The sequence below is a fragment of the Vanellus vanellus genome (genome assembly GCF_965231255.1).
Source record: "Vanellus vanellus genome assembly, chromosome: 3".
Taxonomy (NCBI): domain Eukaryota; kingdom Metazoa; phylum Chordata; class Aves; order Charadriiformes; family Charadriidae; genus Vanellus; species Vanellus vanellus.
This window is the reverse complement of record NC_138907.1, coordinates 101,156,557-101,173,696: the sequence shown is the minus strand read 5'-3', so window position 1 is coordinate 101,173,696 and position 17,140 is coordinate 101,156,557. Positions and strand designations below refer to the sequence as shown.

Below are 17,140 nucleotides of genomic sequence, written 5' to 3'. Positions count from 1 at the left end.
TGGATGGGCCATTGCAAGAGTAAACACTTACATGAATTACAACTGAAAAATTCATGTTCAAATAAGTGTAATTTTCATTGGGAATCAGAGATTGGAAAAACAATGCCACCTTACTGTTCTAGTAACTTGTTACTATTGCACCTCCTGTTATCTATTCTCAAGAATCAAAAGTAATTAAGTGCAAATGCAAGCTACAAACAGAATGGCTGCTATCAATGTTCTATTAGCAAATTTAAGTTATAAATGCAAAATATGAAAGTTTAGGCAGCAACAATTACTTTAATTTTCCAAGTGGTTGTCCAGTTTCCATTATTTTAATAAGGAAATAAAAATGCTCAAATCAGTGTTTAGAGTCCAACAATAGTGATTAAGTTGTACAGATTTGTTAACTAGTATGTTTTAATTAGCAGTCAAACAATAAAAAACAAAAACCCAAGGATCACATCTCATGGAAGGGGACAATTACGAGTGTCCTGGTTTGAGGTAAAACAGAACCAATTTTGTTCAGTAACTTCTCTTCTTAGCTGGGCCTCTCTAACTACTGAAATTAACTGCATATTGTGCAGTCAGTGTTCACTCTCTCAAAGTGATAAGACCAATGGTTTATAGCTGATGCCCAGGCGTGGTATGCAGAGAGGCTTTTATGTGCAGAGAGGCTTATACGTATTGCTATAACAGCCAAGGCCAACCAACTTTGTTATTTACCCCTTTGGAGGGTCGGAAACGGAAAAGCATAGTGGGGTCCCACCTGCAGGGAGAAGCGGACAGGACAGGCGACTTAAAACTGACCAACGGGGTATTCCATCCCATCTGCCTCATGCTCAGTATAAAAGCTGAGGGATCAAAGGGTCAGCTCTCTTCCTTCAATGGCCGACGTCTGAGGAGGACTCTGTTCGTCTGCCTGTGATCCCGATCCTGAATGCAGATCCGGAATCCAGTTCCCGTCCGTCACTGAGTCCAGCCTGGGACTGCCCCAGTGCCAGCCGGTGACGTGATTGTCATCTTGGGAATTTGATACGGCTTTGTATATTTTTCATTATTTCTTTTTATTTTATTATTACTATTTCATTAAAGTAGTTTAGTTCCTTCTAAACTCATAAGTCTCTTTTTCCTCCTCTGCCTCTCTCTTTGCAGAGGGGTAGAGGGGAGCATCTGTCGGTCCTGTCTGGGGTCCCTCAGGTCCCCAGTAGTGGATTTTGGCCTAAACCGCGACAACGAGTTTACATATCAAATTCAGGTAATACATGGAAAAATTATTTCAGCTGTTGTGTGATTATTTTTTTTTTGCCTTTCAGTATCTCAGTATGTCTATCTTTGATGATAAAGCTATTTTTTCATTCATATATGGAAGGAGGCTTAAAACCAACATCAGTAATAGTAATTCTATTTGCAAGAAAAATAAGTGCACTAAATTAATGTTGACATTAAATACCAAGTGACATGTTATTTCTGATAGTTGTTTATTCACAAAGCTCCCATAACATCAAACTTTAACATGCAACCCTGAGTGCATTCTCTCCCATGTATACAGAATTTGATAAGCACACACCAGTGAAGTGCTTTGTTTATGTGCAGGCAGCTCTTTCATATGAACACACAACTCAAAGGTGACATTACACTGCTGAGCTTCCTCAAAGCCAATGCGTGGAGTAAAGATGATTCATACCAACTTTTACTTTGTGTGGCTCAAAGTAACTATATGATGAAGCAGGAGAGCAGTAGTAGATAAATAGCAAGAATCATGGACATGGAGGCCTGGGTGATGTTTCTTCAATCCCGCCACTGAGGAAGGAGCGGGATTAGTGCTGATTTCCTTTGAGAAGGGCACTAATAGGACAAGTCAGTAATTGTTTGCAGAATTGGTGTTGGCGACAAGGTTTTGAGTTCCATGACCATGGGACCCTGCTTGCAGATTGCCGCCTGCTTGAGAGAGATGACATTGACCTCACTAAGCAGGGCAAAGGTATTTTTGCCAGTAGGATGACTGACTGCATAACGAGGGCTTTAAACTAAGAATGACAGGGGAGGGAGCAAGTAACCAGCAGCCCTGTTGAGGGAGTGATGGACGTGGTCGAAGAGCAAAGGGCATGGGGTGATGTGACAGGAACAGAGCACAAAATCAACACAATGGGGCTTAAACAGGGTCACCTCCAGCACTTGTGTGTAAGCAAGGAAATGCCTGCAAGGCACCACGATGAAGAAATCCCCCAATTCCTTTCTAGGGAGTCAACATGCTGGGGTGCCTCTCTAAAGTGCCTGTATACTAATGCATGCAGTATGGGCAATAAACAGGATGAGTTATAGATCTGTGTGCAGCTGCAGGGCTACGATCTTGTTGGGGTCACAGAGACGTTGTGGGATGGCTCCTATGACTAGACCATTACAATGAAGGGATACAGGCTCTTTTGGAAGGACGGGGTAGGAAAACAAGGGGGAGTTGCCCTTTAGTTGAAAGAGCCGTTGGAGTGCATAGAGCTCTGCCTGGGGATGGATAAGAATGAGAGTTTATGGGTGAGGATTAAAGGGAGGACAGGTAAAGGTGACATTATAGTGTGTGTCTGCTATAGGCCGCCTAACCAGGAAGAACAAGCGGATCACGTAGACAGATAGGAGCAGCCTCACATTCTCAAGCCCTGGTCCCCATGGGCACTTCAACCACTCAGATATTTGCTGGAGGGACAACACAGCAGGGCATAAGCAATCCTGATCCTGGAATGCACTGATAAATTCTTCTTCCAAGTCATAAAGGATCCAACGAGGACCAATGAAGACCAGTGCCTTGCTGGACCTCATACCAACAATAAGGGGCTTGTTGAGAATGTGATGCTCAAAGACAGCCCTCGCTGCAGTGACCATGAGATGGTGGAGCTCAGGATCCTGAGGGGAGGGAGGAGTGTAAAAAGCAGGCTCACAACCTGGACTTCAGGAGAGTGAACTTAGGCCTCTTCAAAGATCTGCCTGCAAGAGTCCCATGGGATAGGGCCCTGTAGGGATGAGGGTCCAAGAAAGCTGGTTAATAGTCAAGGATCACCTCCGTCAAGCTCATGAGCAGTTCATCCCCGTGAATACAAAGTCAGGCAAAAATGCCAGGAGGCCTGCATGGATGAACAAGGAGCTCTTGGTCAAAATCAAATACAAAAATGAAGCATACAAAGGGTGGAAGCAAGGATGGGTAACCTGGAAGGAATACAGAAACATTGTTCAAGCTTATGGGGATGAAATTAGGAAAGCTAAAGCCCAATGGAAATTGGATCTAGCCAGAGATGTCAAAGACAACAAGAATGCCTTCTGTAAATGCATAGGTGACAAAAGGAAGACTAGTAAAACATGAGCCAATAGCTAAGTGAGGTGGGTGATCTGGTGACATAGGACATGGAAAAGGCTGAGTTACTGAATGCCTTCTTTGCCTTACTCTTTACTAGCAAGACCAGCCTTCAGGAATCCCAGGTCCCAGAGACCAGGGGAAAGGCTGGAGTGAGGAAGATGTACCCTTGGTGGAAAAGGATCAGGTCAGGGGATACTTAAGCAAATTGGACATACCTAAGTCCATGGGCCATTGATGGGACACACCCATGAGTGCTCAGGGAGCTGGCAGATGTCATTGCGAGACCACTCTCAATAATCTTTGATCAATCATGGTGACTAGGAGAGGTGCCTGAGGAGCAGAGGAAAGCAAATGTCACTTCCATTTTTGAGAACAGCAAGAAGGAAAACACATGGAACTCCAGGCCAGTCAGCCTCACCCCAATCTCTGGGAAGGTGAGAGGGGAAGCTAATGCTGGAAACCATTTCCAGGCACTTCAGTGACAGGAAAATCATTGGAAGTCCCCAATATGGGGTTACCAAGGGGAAATCATGCTTGACCAACTTGATAAACTTCTACAATAAAGTGACGGGCCTGGCAGCTGAGGGGACGACAATGGACCTTGTCTGTCGGGACTTCCTCACAGACCACCTGTTGATGTCTGGGCAGCCAGTGAGGCGGATCGACAACTGTCAGACAGAACCGGCGGGGGCCGCCCCCGCCGCCTCAGCGCTTTCCCCGCCTTCCCTCCCCCTCCCCTATCAGCCCCAATGCCCGCCACCCTCTTCCTCCTCCCCCGGAAGCGGCGTATGCGTTTCCCTTCTTCCAGCAGGAACTCTGTGCAACCCAACTGAAGGCGGAAGAAGGGAAGCAGGAAGTTATTGAAGGAAAGAGCCCCGGAAACGCTGCCGCCGGGGGGGTGGGGGGGTTGCGCCATGGCGTTGTGGCGGTAGCGCCGGCATCCGCCATGGGGGAAGAGAAGGAGGGGGAGCCCGGCGAAGCAGGCGGCAACTACAAATCCCGGCAATCCGTGCTGCGTTCCTGCCCCACCTCTCCCCTTCCCGCCGCCCCGGGGTTGAAGAGGAAGTGGAGGCGCGGTGGGTCGGGGCGTTGGTGCGCCTGGGGATAGCGGGGCTGGGGTATTGTGAGGGGCGCGGGGTCGTCGCTTGGCGACCGCCAAGCCCCGCGGGGCGGCCGGGCGAGGAGAGGGCGAGGCCGCCGCTTCCTCACCCGCCGCCCAGCCCGAGCCTGCAGCGGCTTGGCGGCGGTGTGTGGCGGGGGCTGGGGAAAGGGGTGGCCGTGCGGGTGAGGTGAGTCAGCAAAGCCGCCCTCGGGTGGGCCGCGGTTCCCCGCCGCTCGCGGGGATCTCGCCTTTGGGAGGACGGCGCTTGTTTTGAGGCAAGAAGCTCCGCTTTCTGGCCAAAGGCGTCCAGATTACCTGTAGCTGCTAATTATGCCTGGGGTCGCCCCCGCGTCTGTTCATAAGCCGTCCCGTGTTTGCGTTCCCGCGGTGCCGTTAGGCCAGAGCCCCCGTGTGCCCCTCACTGAGGCTTTCAGGCTTAAGGGTGTTATTGAACTCCAGCGGTACGCTATAGCCGTGGCTGCTGGGGGCATATTGGTATTGGGATGCTTTGTAGAGCAGGCCGCGTTTTGCATATTTGGAGAAAAAAAAAATAGTAATGCAATTCGAGTCAAAGTTATTCTGGCATTACCGATAATCATAGAATGGTTGGGGTTGGAAGGGACCTTATAGGTCATGTAGTTCCATTCCCCCTGCCATGGGCATGGACACCTCCCGCTAGACCAGGTTGCTCAAAGCCCCATCCAGCCTGGCCTTGAACATTTCCAGGGATGGGGCATCCACAACTCCTCTGGGCAACCTGTTCCAGTGCCTCACCACCCTCACAGTAAAGAATTTCTTCTTGATATCTAATCAGGAATAACTGTCAGTGAATGATACAGAGAGGCTTGGTGGGTGCAGATAGGCTGTAAAGCCAAAGTAGGTATAAAACGGAAAATACTGTGTACTTAAAAAAAGTTACAAAATAAATGAACAATGTTTTGTTTGTTTAGATAATGGAGTCTTGTAGCTCTGTCGACATTCATGAGAGTAAATTGACAACTTCTGAAAGTGAAGATGAGATCGAGTTCGTTGGAGTAAGTAGATCTTGAACTGGAAACATACTGCCTGTAACTGTATATATGCTCACAGTAGCCCAATAAAATAGGAGGGAATTTTTCTGTACTGTACTGATGATCTTGATTATATTTTGATGGAAAGCATTACTTTTGGATTTAAAGATAATTTAAGTTGTGAATCTTTGGCAGATAACAAGTTTATCTTAGCGCTTTGTCTACCCCTTCCTTGGAATTGTATAAGATGATGACAGTTGGTCCTATAGAGAGAATATAGACTTGAATATCCAAGCAGGTGAGTGGGGGATTATAGTGATCAATGAGGTACATGAGAAGTCACTGTGGATGACTTTTCTGGTGATTGTGTTGCATAGCATTTTGCTTCATGAATAGTCCCACTGAAGTTAATGGAATAAAACACTGCTCACTCTGCAAAACAATGTCAAACACACTATACTTTCTTTAGAAGAGGAAGGAAGTAATGGGTTAGAGGCCTTAAACCGTCTTCTCAAATTGTGAAGCAGTGCATAAGAGCTACAGTACAACATCTAGTCTAATGTTGGCATGTGGCTTATGTGAATGTAACTTTAAGACACTTCAATCTATTGAATATCCAAGAAAAGCAGAATGTTTTTCATGCTGTCTGTGTTCTGGCCTCAATCCGTCATCAGTGAAGTGGTGCTGGATGGCAGGGATACATGCAAGAGCAGAAAGGTGACTTTTCCCTAAAGAAAAAGTCACGTGAATAAGATCAAGTGGTTAATTGCTGCCAGGACTAATAGGCTCGTTTCGTATGGATTTGTTTCAGTTTTAATGCTAGAATAACTAGGTGATTAGTGTTTTTTCTGTTTTGCACGATGTTTGATTAAAGCCTATCTTCAATATACAGACTTTTTCTGCAGGCGTATTTAGGTACTCCACTATGAGGGACATGTATATTTCTGCAAAAAATGTAGGTAGTTGATTATCTCTCAGACTTCTTGATCTTTTAGTTTGTTTGGTCAAAAGTGACTCGTGAGTTCAAAGTTCATTGTATACTCACACAAGCATTTGTGTGGCATGATTGTATAAGGTTAACTTTCCTGAAACACTGGGCAAAGAATGAGGAAGCTAGTATAGCTTTGAATGTGTAATGAGTGAAAGGCTGCTGGAGTGCCAAGAGCAGTAATTGAAAGAAAAGAGACTTACTAAAATCAACACTTCTGATACCTTTTTTTCCCCTTGGTTTTGTCCATGGATAATACGGGGCCCTTGTGGTCCCAGTGATGATTGCTTCTGAGGGAGGCTGCTATGTATAGGAAGATGACTGTGCTTAGGCTTGTTTGTACAGGATTGGTATCTTGGGGTGACGAGCTTACTGTTGTCATCGATGAATACAAGGGGAAGGGTGTGTGACCCTGGCCATCACTTAAAAGTCAGCAACGCATCCTTGAATCTTCCATTTGCTCATCTGAGTGAGGGTGAACTTGGACTGTGCAAAAGGATTTCTAAACTGTTTGGGTAGCTTTAGGTCATTGTTTCCATATAATCACGTGTATGACTAGAAGTGTATAGGCTTCATAAATGTTGTGTATGAATGCTACCTGATCATACAAGTACTTTTTTTCTGCATGCCCTAATCAGGGACCCGGTGCACAGGTGATACTGTATAAATTAAATGAGAGAAGCCACTTGGATATCTCAACCTGTGCTCATTTTGATAGAAAACAAAACAATTGTAGGCCATGTGATCTCTGTGTTTTTCTTGTATTTTTTTTTTTCACTTGAAAGTTGGGTGGTTTTTTTGGTTTGTTGTGGTTTGTTTGTTTGTTTGTTTTTTCATTTCAATCACACATCTTAAGGTATTTGAATTCTTACTGTGTTACTGTAACAAAAAGTCTTCATTTGATGGAGGAAAAGCAATGTCTGCTGCTGCCAGAGTTTTTGAGCTTTTACAGTCAGATTCACCCTCATTCAGGAAACTTAACTATTCTTCCATAATTTCTCACCTTTTAATTCTGCATTACAAACATACTTTGTCCATTTAAAATCATTAAATTATAAGTTTTGCCTACCAGCAGAAAAATAAAATTTAATCTACAATGCAAGTCGTTATTCCTAATGGCTTATTTTTTTAGGACAGGATGGTTTGGCCCCCATCCTGTTTCCTTGGGAAGGATAAGGTAAGAGTGAAGAGTTTCACAGGTTTAGTGGGTTCTATAGCACTTAAGTAGACGGATTATTCAAGTTGCCACAGTCTGCACTGAAAGCATTGGACTCCTCCTGAATTGATTGTTTGGTTTTTGTTTTTTTTTAATGGTCTACTCGTTGTTGTTGATTTTTTTTTTTCTGACAAATTTATTTAAAGATGAGGCTCGTCATTATGCTGCTCTTTTGAAAAATAAAAGTTATCTCTGATAAAGTTGGTGGCTTTCCTAGGCAGGGGCTCTTCTTACCTTTGTTACTCTATGTGGGACCTCAAAATAATTTAAACACTTTATAAAACTATATATACCTCCTGATTCCTCTGTTGTGTTACAATGGCAAACACTGTTAAGGAGGGTATTTGTGCTTATTTTCTGTAAATGTTTGTTAAGTACATATAAAGATTATGTGTACAAAATAACTCAACTGGAAAATGGAAGATCTATATATTTAAAAATTACTTTCGTATTCTGATGCAATGGTACATTTATGCCAAGTTTTCTTCACTGTTGGTGATTTTTATTTCAAAAGTCTGAATTCAAAGGAAAACATTCTTCCATGGGCCCTGGCTTATTCGATAATGAGCTCTAAATTTATTTCAATTTGAGATCCAGGACAAAAAAACATACTTTGTATACTTTGCAGCTTTTCCATTTTACAATGTTTTGCCTGCACTTCATAACAATAGATACAGCGCCTGTCTGCCTTGGAAGAGTTGGAGCACCCACTTATGTTCTTGCAGATGAATGTTTTTATTTCAAACCTGAAGAGGACTTGTGGCCTATTTTGGGAACTGATAATATTAGAAAAATCAATTCATTAAAAACAATTGCAGTTCTTTGAGTTCCTACAGATGTCTTAAGGAACAGGTAAAGTTTTTGGTTCTCCTTGTCATTGTTGTTTTCCAATAAAAATGATGTCTGAAGAACACTTGGCCCTGGAATATACTAAAATCGGGTGGTTTGCTGAAACATGATCGTTGCCATTTAAATGTTTTGTTTCCTTTCCCCCCTAAGGTGTTAAATATTAGATATATAGACTCAAGTATTTGTCTCTCTGGCTTTTAGTTGCATCACAGCAGGAACAGAATACAATCATAGAGGTGTTAAGAAGCACCTCTGAAGCAGGACTTCTATTTTTGCTCCCAACCCAAGTCACCTGAGGACTTGGATTTTTGTATTTGCTAGGTCACAGATATCAAAACAGAAATTTCTAAGTGCCCATTGGTTCACAACGTCAGTCAGTTACTCAGCAGTCTTCAAGTTGGAAATCTGCTGGGACAAAGATTTCAAGCACAAATAGTACAATTTGTACGGATTTTTTTAATTTATTTTAATGTAAGCTTGTTCCATGATAATTAGTGTGTTTATGTGTGTATACACAATTATACTGGCATAATTGTTTTGTCAAAGATACGTTAAGTCTGTGGTCACGTATATTGCAAGCTAGTTGCATGCTTTCTGTGTGCTAGTGTGTAATTACGCAGAAGTTTAATTGTGCTTTTAAATTAAACTGGGCATTTGGTCTGAATGCATGTAAAGCTAAACACTGAACAAACAAAAAACCCCTTATGTGATGTATCAGTGGACTAGGTGTCTGTTAGCTAGGCCTGATTACCCAAAGATTGATTGAAATGAAGGAGGGGGAAAAAGTGAGACCACAGTCTAGGACTTTTTGAGAAAACTTCTGGAGGCAGTAAAAATGTGCTTCATGGAATTCCTTGAGAAGAAACTGTCCTTGGGGATGAATATGAGGGTCCATCTTTACCAGCCACCGATTAAACAGATTTGATTATATTAACTGTTATAATTGGTATTTTGCATAGCATAGTGAAATTACTGTTTTGTTGATTTAGTGCTAATGCTTTCAACCAAAGCTATGAATAACAGCAGAGATACCACAGCTGTCTGAAGGCTTGAAAGATATTTTTCTATGAATTAAAACCTAGAAATTCTTCTAGCAACTGCAATAGCTGTGATTTAGCCATTGGTTTATTGCTCGGTGGCATGGCTGTTGGTTGTTGAGAAGACCGGCTTTCAAAGATTGTTTAGAGAAGTAATTGAGAAGTGGAGTGTGGGAGGGTTTTGTTTGGGTTTTTTGAGGTTTTTGGAATGTGAAGGATCTGCTTCTAAGATGTGAAGACTGAGCATTGATGGCTTTCTGGATGCCCAGTATGCCATATAGTCAGCTGGAAAGGCCCCAGCTTTCAGCTGTTCATTGAGTGCTTGTCCATGTTGCTTCTTCTGTAATCTCAGGCTCTGGTGTGCCAAGATACGTTTTAGCTGGTGGTGTTTGTCTTGTGGGGAAATACAGAGTTGGATGAAGCTAACTGATCCTTAGCTTCTTAACTCTCCTACAGTGATGGAATCATCAGGGTTGGCAGTATCTTTGCATTATGTCACTGTGTAGTTTAAATCCATTGGAAAAAATGAAGTTATTAAAACTTCTCTTAACTTTCAATTTGGGTCTCACCCTGTGCAGAGGTGAGCCAACAAAGCAAAGCTAACTTCCTGCTGTTGAGAACTTTCCCTCCATGTGGTACTAGAGTATTAATTGGGAATGTTTGCTTGCAACACGTGCTCTCTCTTGCTGTAAAAAGGGTATGTTTCACCTGGTGCCACTTCTCCAACCAAGACTGAAGATACAGGAAGTCCATCTGAAGCTATGGCTTGTATGAAATTCTCAGAAGGTCTCTATGATAGTTTACATAAAAGAGTAGTCCTAGATTCCCTCCATGAGGATGATTTCTATCCAGGGCCACTGAATAAAGAGCCTTTGAACTTCCGCTTTCATTTTGGTATCAATGCTTTTCAGCAGAGAGAAGCACTGTTGTCAGACTGGGCTGAAGCCACTGTCCCTTCAGAAGTAGTATTTGGAGTCTTTTCTATGGAATGGTACTCAACTGGGATGGATCTAAAGCAGTGTTGTGACATTTAATGATGGCTTTCAATCAAGGTTTCTCATATATTGACTTAAGCAGTTGCTGAGTGGATCTAATTGGGATAGGTTTATACTGTTTTCCCCAATCATCATCTAAAGGTTAAACTACCAACCAATGAAATGCAAACTAGCCTAAATGCTATGTTTGGGACTTGCATTGTTATTCAGGAGTGTGTATAGGCAGATGGTGTGATGGACTGGTTTTTTTTTTTCCCCATTTTATTTTTGTGGAAAATAAGGGTGTATATCTTTGAGGAATTATTTTAAAGTATTACCATATTGCATTTGTGTTCAAATTGGAATGCAACCCAAAAAGTAATACACAAAAAATGTGTAGTAAGAAGTCCAGAGTTCATCAGGAAAAAAGAAAGTTTCATGTATGCAACCAATATTTAAACAAGTGTAGTATTACTTGAATTAAATTGAATTTACTGTTCTGGTCATTAGAAATTCCTAGGCTTGAAAGCAAGTTACTCTGATTTTCAGCTGTCAGTTTCCTAATTTTTAAGTAGTTGCTGATCCCAGGGAGTAAGTAAACAGAAATAAGGAAAATAACTGCATTTGAAGAAGCTACAGCTGTTAGAATCAGAGTTGAACACTTCAAAATGCATTCTTGAACTGATTGGACAGTCAGGTGGTCCGAGTGTCTCTTTGAACTGTTACTTGCTAACACTTGTTGTTTAGTAAAGATTTAATTTCTTATAAGTTCGTAGAGGTTTTCAGTTTCTACAAAAGCAAATCTGTCATGGATTTTTTTTTTTTTTTTTAGATTTCATTTAGAAAACAACATTCTCTTTGTTTAATCATAAAAATTAAACACTCTTTTGGGGTAATTTGAGGCCTGTGGCTTGACTCACATAAGCTTTTGTCATCTGTCCAAGATCTCATCATCCCTCTTCCTCCCCAGTGAGACAATGAGGACTGTTTATGCCTCACCAGTTGAACAGCTTTACAGCCTTGAAAGGTGGAAGAATGTAAAGAATGAAATGCAGTAAGGACAGCAGAGAGAATTGCATGCTGCTGTTCTCTCTGCTACTTCTCATGAGGCAATAAATCTTCCTAGCCTGCCCTAGTTGGTTGATGCAGTCCCAATGCTTTTAAGAGATTGTGAGCATTGGTGGTTCCTGCCAGTGTGGTCTTCTGCATTGTCTTCCTGGTAATATCTTGTTTTGGTTTGCTCTGGCTGTGTTTTGCTAGATTGGGCTATGATGAAGAAAAGACTATTGTCCCTTTTACCAGCACAGTTTTTTAGCACAGCACTTGAATTCCCCTTAAAGCCTCTCGCGCTGCAGACCTGATCTAATTCACACAGGAGTTTAGAATATTTGGATTAATAGTAAAATTTATATGGGAAGAGTTCTTGAGGACACAGCCCAATATATGACAGAGATGTGGATATAGTACTGCACCTCTTCAAAAAGTCAATCTGTTGACTATCGTAAGTCCTTTTGCCTGGAGAACTTTATTTTTTGTTACAAATGAAGAATACTTTTGGGGTATACAACAGCTCTGTGCTATCTGCCAGCAGTATTGTCAGACAAATGGCTAATAATGCAGTTTAGTCAAAAACTCTGTGATGTGGTGTAGATGGCATTGCATGTACAGACTTAAAAAAGAAACAAACAAAACCCTAAACAACCCCACCCACTCCCCACCTCCCAAAACCAGCTACCGCCCCTCCTCACTGCCAAAACCTTAAACTAGCCTTGGTTTTGGTTTATTTACTTGAGGTTAGATAATAACTTTCAGAATTTGCGTCGGAAACTTTTTCTGGCATGTGGAGATTTTAGTTAACTTTGCCTCTCACTGAAGATGTGTACGTGTGTGGCCATGGATGTAAGTTAGGGTCACTGGGAATATTTTCGTTTGGTGTATGTAGACTTACTCATCCAGTTTCATGTTCATTATACTGATTGTTTAGTTGGCATGTGATAATGTTGTAGTATGATACAGAGGTTTTTTTGCGTGACATCAGATTATGTGGTCATAGTGCTGCTTTTTTGGCTTTAAAAATAGAAGACTCTTGTTGCAATGAGTGTGGATGGAGCTCCAGACATTATTTTGTGCATCTTCTTTAAAAAACTTATAACCTATGTACATAGTTTGGGTTGCTGATTTTAATTTTTCTTCTCTGTTTACTTGCTCGTGTTTGTGTCAGAATTCTGCTGCCAGAATCTTGCAGTAGAAATGTTAAAATTGGTATGAGTGGAGAGTGAATGGGAATATATACACATGCATGTGGGCATGCACCACGCAGAATGAAAAAAAGGAGGCATATAAAGGTACATAAATCAACTGGTGTTGATACTGCCTAGACTAGCAGGTCATTGAGGTCATAGACCATCTACATGAAGTTTCTGAATATACTCAGATCAGGAAAGCGAGGGACAACATTCACACAAATTAAAACCCAGGCTTAAACCACTAATGTGATTGCAGGAGACACAGAACAGGGCTAGAGCCTTAAGAAAGCCTAAGGAGGAAGCAAACCCAGTAACATTTAATGACTCACAGAGAAGGGGGCAGCCTTGAGAGAGACAGAAGACTGCAAAAGGAGCACATGGCTGCCAAGCCAGGAATAGAGACGTAAGGACTTGCTGATAGCCAGCATCCTTTGTCCTCCATATAGCTGCATGGAGTCCTGACCAGGCTTCCTGGATGCAACTGAATGCTGGAAAGACTATTTGGACATATGTCTCTGTGCTTTTGAGTATGTGGGGTGAATGGGTGAAATGTGTTTTCTTTAAAAATCAAGTGACACCCTCTCATTGTGATTCCAGTATAGAGAAGATACTTCTAGCCTGCTTATGGAATATCTCCTCAGAAAGGAGTAGCCTTTGGGGTTTAAATACGTATGAAACTGTTCCCCACTTTCTTAATGTTTGAGATGCCTAAGGAGTTGAATTTCTTTTGGAGTTGGAGTTTAATTTGTGTCTTTTAACCAAATGAAGCACTGAAAAAACAACAGAAAACCATTTAGCGTTGCTCAGTGGAATCTAAGACTGTTCCTCTATTGGTGGTAGCCTGCTACCCTATTACCATTGAGTTAATAGTGCAAGTTGAGTATCTTTGAATAAATTAAGCTCTAAGTTAATTGAGAAGGTGAAGAATATAAAGTTATTAAGCAAGCCAAGACTGTTAATTTGGTATTTTTTTTTCCTAGTTGATATCTATATGTTAAGTTGATATTTTAATGATTTGTGAATACTTATTTGCATGTTTTACCAATTTTGTGGATTAGTCTGTTAAGTGGAAAAGTAGCCATGCAGGAATTTCACTACTTCTCCCTCTTGAAACCTTGGTGAAATTCTCCAAGTATTGTTCATGCTGACTATGTGCTGTAATGCATGCAACATTTTATCTCTGGGGAAGACAATTTAATGCTTGTTTGTGTTTACCACTTTTTTTCAGGAAGAACCTTTAAGACCTGTACTTGAATGCATTGACCTTGTCAGTAGTGAGGATGAAGAACCTAACAGCAGTTCTTACGTTCATGTGAGTAGGTTGTAATGTATATTGGGACTTCTCGGATTAATAAAATAGTCTCCTGTATTTTTTCCCATCAGTTACACTTCACAAAAAACTTGTTAGAGATGTTTTTAACAAGTAATAAATAAATAAACCAACATTAAAGTCTTTTGATTTTTACCTACTGTTGAGTGGAAGGCAAGGATGGCAATGCTTAATTTTTTTCTGGAGCTATTTTTTGCCTCCTTAAAATGGACTTGGAACTTTTATTTGGCTTTCAGTGGTTTTTAGCAAGTGTGTCAAAGAAAAATACCACTTTACAAGCAACCTCAGAAGTCTGTGTCTAGTCTCTAGCCTGTAAATGTATCTGGCCTAATCCTAGGTCTTTTCCTTCTAAAATGACTCTTTAGGAGCAGTTTATAGGTTGGAGAACCTTATTCTGATCACAATCTGGTTATAACTGAGCCTCATTCTTCATAATCCCTTCTAAGAATGTACAAGTCAGAAGCAGGCTGGTCAATTCATGTATCCCTCAAGCTTATTGTGCCTACTCTGCAGGGCCTTTCAGAGGGACAGTGATTGAGAATGACTCTACTAGAGTTGGTTTTGGCAGCATTAAACATCTCTTGACTTCTGCTTTCCAGTGTTGCAGTAGAGGATGTGTGTAATAAACCTGGTTCTTAAGGAAAGGCGGATCTTCTGTACATGCACACACTCACTTCACAGTGATGATTGCTAGAGCTGATGGTGTAGCAGGAGCAAACTATAGTGTATGGCCTATCCCTTATGTTAGATAAAAGCTAATGATCTGCCTTTCTGAAGATACTGGGCAATGTTGTCTTAGAGCAAGAATGATAGCAGTTCTCAGTGTTTTAGATGGGTTGCATGTTGGCTTTGAAATCTTTAGGAATTTTGTTTACCTACTTAGAAGAAGTCATCCATGTTCCTTCTAGTGCTTTGGTGAGGCTGATGTTGAACTGCCTTGAATGTGTAGGGCTGGGGATTGTTTCGTTAGTTTTTCAACACAAGTTACAGATGCTGGTAAATAGGAAGAGACAACTAGCAAGGTAGGTCATGGAACTTGGGATCATAGTATCTGTACTGAATTATGTCCTGATGCGTGGGCATCACTCTTCACTGTATTTGTGCCTGTTACTTAACAATTACCAAATAAAAGTTTAACTTTTCAATTGTAGAGAAATATTAAGCGTAAAGATCACATTGACTATCAGAAAGAACGAGTTGCATCAACCCTGGATCGTCTGGCACGCCATGTTGAAGTAGAGAAACAGCAAAAAGAAGAGAAAAACAAAGCCTTTAAGGTACTGGACGTATTTTGTTTCAGTAGAATTGCATAATACGGGCCTTGTAGTCATGAGTGTGTGTGTTTTCGCTGCAAAGTTAAAAAAAAAAAAAAAAAAAAAAAAAGATTGGTGAGCCAGGCCTTGAACTAGTAACTAGAAATTTTTGCTTCTGGGGTGTCATTTGAAACAGACCTTGTCTCTTCAGTGGCTTTTAACCGATGAATTTGCTAGTCTTCTGCAGTTTGGGGGGGGAGGGGGAAGGGGGGAAACTAACTTCATGCAAGCCAATGACAAAAAGTTGTTCTCTTGTTTGTATATATAGTAGAGGTACCTTAGCATAAATTATTCTAGTTAAATAATTGAAAAATAGCAGTTATCACAAACCACCATGCAGTAAACCTGGTTATCTACCTGCTTTTGTCTGAGACTTTGGGAAAGCTGTTTGCCACATTAAATCTCTGTATCAGGTAATATTTTATAATGGGATACAAGTTTTCTATGTGTAAGGCAAAATTTTAAAGTTGAATCCTATTAATAGTGTTGTGCGGCTATTTAAAAGGTGTGATTTTTTTTTTTATTTTTTTTTTAATTTCTATTACAAACTGGGAGATGCAGTCAGTAGGCTTAAAGGTAGGGCTGCTGTCAGTGGGACCAGGACAGCTTGAAGAACCTCATGAAATTCAACAGGAACAAATGCAAATCCAATATTTCTGGAACATGCTGACTTTCCAGCCTAATTTTCTGAACACTGTTAATGGCTTTTAAATTCACATAATTATACTATAGTTACAGCTTGTTATAGTCTACAACAGTCTATGCAACTGTAATGCAAAGGAGTAAAAGGCTGTTAGATATAGTCCAAGGTAGCCCTGAAGTCCAAAAGGCTTACATCCCTCTCCTGTTTCCTCCGCTTTGAATTTGGCAGTCTCTTAATGCATGGTTTTTCAACTGTAAAGTGGAGTCAGAGATAGCTATGTAGTTTTTAAAGTAGTCTAAGAATGAAGACTAGACCATTCTTTTGTTAATGATGAATATTTTCCTGCTGGGCAGCACCTCACTCCTCATCGGGTAATGCAATCTGCAGAATTAAATTACTCTTCAAAATGAAACTGCCATGGGGATTTTTTCACTTTGGCAGTGGAACCAATTGACCCTTTGGTTTCAATAACCATTTTGTGTTGCTTTTTTTCTTTAAATTTCATTATTATTTGTTTCTTTTTATGATCTTATCTTAAAACTCTTCTTGGTTATGTGCATGCTTCAGAAACTACAGTAAGTGCAGTAAAAGTAAATTAATTGACTGAGGCTGTAGCTTTTATTTGGGGCACAAAAATTAGTACTAATCTTTTTATTGCTGTTATATTCGATCTTTATTGTGTTATATAGAAGTCAGTCAAGTTGTAAGATTTTATTTCCCCCCCTTAAGTTTTTGTGGGTGGTTTTTAGAGAACCATGTGTAAGTTTTGGTGTACATACTTAATATTGAACTGTTTTTTGTTGTTGTTTTTTTTAAATTTGATCACCACCTTGCCTGATATGTTTTTCCTTTCAGGAAAAAGTTGATTCCCAATATGCTCATGGGTTGCAAGAACTAGAATTTATTCGGGAACACAGTGACACAGAAGCTGCAAGATTATGTGTGGACCAGTGGTTAAAAATGCCAGGTAAGAATAGGAAATTAAGTTTCAGTGGTATGTTTTCTAAGACCTGCATTGCAGAATAGAACATGTGATAATTACATGGAGCAATACTGACAGTGAGCTTGCAGGTACCTCTTACACATAAGCAAATCTTACAATATTAA

The 17,140-nt window shown here is 40.9% G+C and overlaps 1 protein-coding gene across 1 annotated transcript in view; it reads left to right on the top strand.

The window, feature by feature from the left end:
* Positions 1-5,380: 5,380 nt before the first annotated feature.
* ZNF451 (zinc finger protein 451) overlaps positions 5,381-17,140 on the top strand; it is a gene marked incomplete at its 5' end in the record, with an annotated part of 41,889 nt that continues 30,129 nt past the window's right edge. Inside the window, 4 exons of the mRNA XM_082481352.1 lie at positions 5,381-5,461; positions 13,976-14,059; positions 15,229-15,354; positions 16,889-17,000. Coding sequence (XP_082337478.1) covers positions 5,381-5,461; positions 13,976-14,059; positions 15,229-15,354; positions 16,889-17,000 — 403 coding nt within the window. The remainder of the gene's footprint in view (positions 5,462-13,975; positions 14,060-15,228; positions 15,355-16,888; positions 17,001-17,140) is intronic.